The 5,336-nt window shown below is 43.5% G+C and overlaps 1 protein-coding gene across 1 annotated transcript in view; it reads left to right on the plus strand.

Annotated features, from left to right (window-relative positions):
• The window catches only part of PDZD2 (PDZ domain containing 2), a 386,629-nt gene that overhangs the window by 341,430 nt on the left and 39,863 nt on the right, over window positions 1–5,336 (plus strand). The window contains exon 19 of the mRNA XM_011980798.1: window positions 1,047–1,191. Coding sequence (XP_011836188.1) covers window positions 1,047–1,191 — 145 coding nt within the window. The remainder of the gene's footprint in view (window positions 1–1,046; window positions 1,192–5,336) is intronic.

Raw genomic sequence — 5,336 nt, forward strand, 5'->3', positions numbered from 1 at the left:
TCAGAACTGTTGAGCAGCATTTGAAACTTGTACACAAGACTAATCTTTCTCATAAAAATTTTAGTTACAAAATTTGATTTTATTTATATCTGAGAAAGAAAATAGAATGAATTGCGATAAAGTATATATCCTCAAATATTGGAAGAAAAAACCTTCCTCTTTTGGTAAATGAGTTGTATTCTGTTTTTATTTACTACTTGATTTAAATTGAAGTGAAATTCATATAACATGAAATTAACCCTTTTGAAATGCACAATTCAGTGGCACTTAGTACATTCACAATGCAATATGACCCACCACCTCTGTCTAGTTCTGAAACTCCTCTGTTTTTATGTTACATTTGTGTTACTAATACATAGAAAATGAACTGAGTTAAACCCTATGTAGGTTTCCCTTCACTGGTAACTGACGTTTTATGAAATGATTTCTTACCAAAGCTGCTGAAAGACACATTATCCCTTTCACCTCTGTGCTCTGCTGCCACCTTTGGGCCACTTTATGACTCACAATGGATAAGTTTCACATGAATCTGATTTAACTGTTAGTTTTAGAATCTTATTGCATTAGATGTTAGGTAGAAGAAAGGAAGAGAAAGTAATGGACCCTTAGCCAAAGTGAAGTCTTGAAATATGAAATGTCAATTTTGTTTATCCAGATTCATTCATTCCCTCACTGCCAAACTAAGGAGTTCGTTTTATAGTCTTGGATATCTCTATGCAATATAATAACAATACCTTACCCCTCTGTCTAGCCTTATATGTGCTGTTTTTATAATTGTTCTCATTTAACCGTCTTCTTTTAACCTCTATGAGTAAGACTGGGAATGTTTTATCCCCATTTTAGAGTTGAAAAAATGGAGGCTTGGGGAAGAATGATAAGACCATTTAATTCCTAGCAGACCTTAAACTCACAGTTTGGATCTGCTGCCTCCTAGTCCAGGGCCCCTTTGCCTTTTCCTAAACTAGCTCTGCTCTCTGTATATGAGCTCACAATGCAGAAAGCCTGAAAGCTGTTTCAAGTAGCTTGTGGTTGTCATTGTTTGCCAGGAATCTCTGGGAAAGCTGACCACTGGAGATGCTTGTGTCCCTACCAACTGTGAACTAGCCAGTGCTCTGTCCCATCCGGATATCAGCCACCTCACAGAGAACCTGCCCGAAGCTGCACCAGAGCTGGGGCAACAACCCATGACTGGTAAGATTATTTTCCCATTTGTTAAACTTAAAGATGGGTGGGGAGATACCCTAATGAAAACATTATACAGACCGGGCGCAGTGGCTCACACCTGTAATCCCAGCACTGTGGGAGGGCGAGGCGGCGGGTCACTTGAGGTCAGGAGTTTGAGACTAGCCTGGCCAACATGGTGAAACCCCATCTCTACTAAAAATACAAAAATTAGCTGGGCATGGTGGCGCGCACCTGTAATCCCAGCTACTTGGGAGGCTGAGGCAAGAGAATCACTTGAACTGGGTAGGTGGAGGTTGCAGTGAGCTAAGATGGCACCATTGCACTCCATCCTAGGCGACGAGAGCAATACTCCATCAAAAAAAATTATAATAATAAAGCATTATACATAGATAATTTTTAGAAAAATCTTTTACACAAATTAATATTTAAATACTGCCTGCATTTAGCACCTTTACTAGATCATTGTGCCTAAACTCATCATTTTCATGCCATGTTGAATACATCCAATTTCAGTGAATTGACCCTTTTTACCCTTTTCTGACACCAACAAGACATAAGATGAATCAAAAGGACTTCCCACCCGTCAAAATCTCGGCACTCTGCCTATGTGAAATCAAATGCACTGAGAAATGGCAACAAAAACCTCCACAAAGGACAAGTGAAATGATACTGAAAAACCACATATAAGTGTTGATGAGAGATTAAGTAACATCATGGAGGCAGAAATCATCTCAGTATTTATTTAGGGGCCAGGCGCAGTGGCTCATGCCTGTAATCCCAGCACTTTGGGAAGCTGAGGCAAGTGGATCACAAGGTCAGGAGTTCAAGACCAGCCTGGCCAACATGGAAACCCTGTCTCTACTAAAAAGACAAAAAAATTAGCCATGCTTGGTGGCAGGCACTTGTAATCCCAGCTACTCAGGAGACTGAGGCAGTAGAATTGCTTGAACCTGGGAGGTGGAGGTTGCAGTGAGCTAAAATCATGCCATTGTACTCCAGCCTGGGCTACACAGCAAAACTCTTGTCTCAAAAAAAAAAAAAAAAAAAGGAGGAAATTAGTCAGGTGTGGTGGCCTGTGGCTGTACTTGGAGGCTAAGACAGGAGGATTACTTGAACCTAGGAGTTTGAGACTGCAGTGAGCTATGATCATGCCACTACACTCCAGCCTGGATGACAGATCTAGACCCAATCTCTGGGGGGAAAAAAAGTATGTGTGGGGGTGTGTGTGTGTAAAATCTGGCTATCCATCATCTAGTAGTTGCACAAAATAATATTGTAAAACATGATTTTTTAAAATCAAGCTGAATTAAGTGACTTTGCTTCCTTGTTAGTGGAGACCTTTATTGAAAATTGGGATTCTGGCTGGGCGCGGTGGCTCATGCCTGTAATCCCAGCACTTTAGGATGCCAAGGTGGGCGGATCACTTGAGGTCAGGAGTTCAAGACCAGCCTGGCCAACATAGTGAAACCTCGCCTCTACTAAACATAAAAAAATTAGTGGGTGTGGTGGTGCATGCCTGTAATCCCAGCTACTCAGGAGGCTGAGACACGAGAATTGCTTGAACCTGGGAGGCAGAGGTTGCAGTGAGCTGAGATTGTGCCACTGCACTCCAGCCTGGGGGACAGAGTGAGACTCTGTCTCAAAAAAAAAAAAGAGAAAGGAAATTTGGATTCTAAACTTGCACTCTGTGGGTAGGGGACACTCTTCTCAGTGGCTGGTGATGACTGTGATCCCACTTGTCGAGCTCTGTGGAAGTCCCGGCAGTCCTCCGCAGCTTTCAGCTGGTTGTTACTGTCTCAGCACCTGCCTTCTGATTGGTTAGCAAACTATGGTGGTAGACAGAAAAAAGATAGCCTTACTTATCAGGACTGTCCTATAAAATAAAAATATGGGCCGGGCACGGTGGCTCACATCTGTAATCCCAGCACTTTGGGAGGCTGAGGCAGGTGGATCCCTGAGGTCAGGAGTTCGAGACCAGCCTGGCCAACATGGTGAAACTCAGTCTCTACTAAAAATACAAAACAAAATTAGCTGGGCATAGTGGCAGGCGCCTGTGATCCCAGCTACTCAGGAGGCTGAGGCAGGAGAATCGTTTGAACCCGGGAGGCGGAGGTTGCAGTGAGCCGAGATCGCGCCACTATACTCCAGCCTGGGCAAAAAGAATAAGAGTCCATCTCAAAAAAAAAAAGAAAAAAAAAGGAAAACCTCAGAATATCTACCCCATACCCTGATGGCTACTCACAGAAAAAAATACAGGCCCCTGAGGTCTTTGTTCTGCGATCCGAGGCTCTTTGTTCCTTTGTTAGTGATGAGGCTGTTACTGTGGTTTCTGGTTTGTCTTTTGGGTTCACATTTACTTGCTGAACAAACACAGGCATTTTTTTGTTAGCCATTTGATTTTACTGCGAAGTGTGTTAAAAAGGGTTCTATTCGGCCGGGTGCATTGGCTCACACCTGTAATCCCAGCACTTTAAGAGGCCAAGGTGGGTGGATCACGAGGTCAGGAGATCAAGACCATCCTGGCTAACACGGTGAAACCCCATCTCTACTAAAGATACAAAAAAATTAGCCGGGCATGGTGGTGGGTGCCTGTAGTCCCTGCTACTCGGGAGGCTGAGGCAGGAGAATGGTGTAAACCCAGGAGGTGGAGGTTGCAGTGAGTCGAGATCGTGCCACTGCACTCCAGCCTGGGCCACAGAGCAAGACTCTGTCTCATAAAAAAAAAAGGAGGGGGTTCTATTTGAGGGAGATGAAGTTACACTGAGGCAGCCTTCAATGTCACCTTTGAAAGTAAGGCTTCATTTGAGGCCAGCATCTTCATACATTTTAAGAGTGCATGTTCTACATAATGGTCCTCTGGAAGTTTTCTTCGAATCCAGATTTGCTTTGGAATAGAAGAGGGTTAGCAAAGGGCTGGGTTTTTTTCACTAAACCAACATTTCCTACTTGCAACTTCATGCAGAACATTTGCTTTCCTGCCACCGAGGAATTTCTTACTCTAGGTAGGCCAGTTTTTGTCAATACTGAGGGTTTCATCGGTGGTAGAAAATGTGGTACATACACACCACGGAATACTAGGCGGCCATTAAAAGAAATGAGATCATGTCCTTTGCAGGGACATGGATGGAGCTGGAAGCCATTATCCTCAGCAAACACACACAGAAACAGAAAACCAAACACCGCATATTCTTACTTATAAGTGGGAGCTGAACAATGAGAGCACATGGACACAGGGAGGGGAACAACACACACTGGAGCCTGTTGGGGATGGGGTGGTGGGGGGCGGGAAAGCATCAGGATCAATACCTAACGCATGCGGGGCTTGATGCCTAGGCCACGGGCTGACAGGTGCAGCAAACCACAATGGTTTGCTATGTAACAACACATTTACCTATGTAACAAACCTGCACATCCTGCACATGTATCCGAAAACTTAAAAAAAAAAAAACAACACTGCGGGTTTGTACCTTAAGTAAGTGGGTGTCTGCGTGTCAAGTGCTCTTCTGTTATAGTTAGCGTAGGAAGAATTTCATCTCCCAGCCCCGGGCTCCCTGGAGCTCTGTGCACCTCTGTGACTGTACTGACCCTGGCAGGTGCAGGTGTGTGGATGCTTTTCTGCCTCGCCCTCTCTGGATTTCCCACAGATAATGAACCTTGAGAAAGGTGCAGCTGTGTGTCCCTTACGCCCACTGAGCAGCCAGGAATGCTAGACCAGGAACTGATTATATTTAACAGGCAATAATATATGTGCTATATTTAATTAACATGTTGATACATAATATATTAGTTACCATTTAATTCTTTTAGGGTCCTTGTTAGGATTGATCGAGTTGCAATGACACACTGGCACCCTCGAGGGCTTTTGGGGTGTATCTGAAATATTCGATTACCTGATCGCTAAAAGATTTTAGAGGTTCTGTCTCCTTTTGTTAGATATTTCTCTCTCCTTCCCAATGAAAAGGGTATCTGTGACCAGTTGGTCCTGCTGAGTACTCAAGTGCTGGTAGCAGTTCTTCCAGTGTTACTACAAATAGCTTAGCTGCTTTCCAATATGTAAGAAGGATGTTCTTCAAAACATCTCTTTGGTTTTTTTTTTTGAGTTTTTTTGTTTTTGTTTTTGTTTTTGTTTTTGTTTTTTGAGACAGAGTCTC

Source organism: Mandrillus leucophaeus, unplaced genomic scaffold (assembly GCF_000951045.1).
Source record: "Mandrillus leucophaeus isolate KB7577 unplaced genomic scaffold, Mleu.le_1.0 Scaffold218, whole genome shotgun sequence".
NCBI lineage: Eukaryota > Metazoa > Chordata > Mammalia > Primates > Cercopithecidae > Mandrillus > Mandrillus leucophaeus.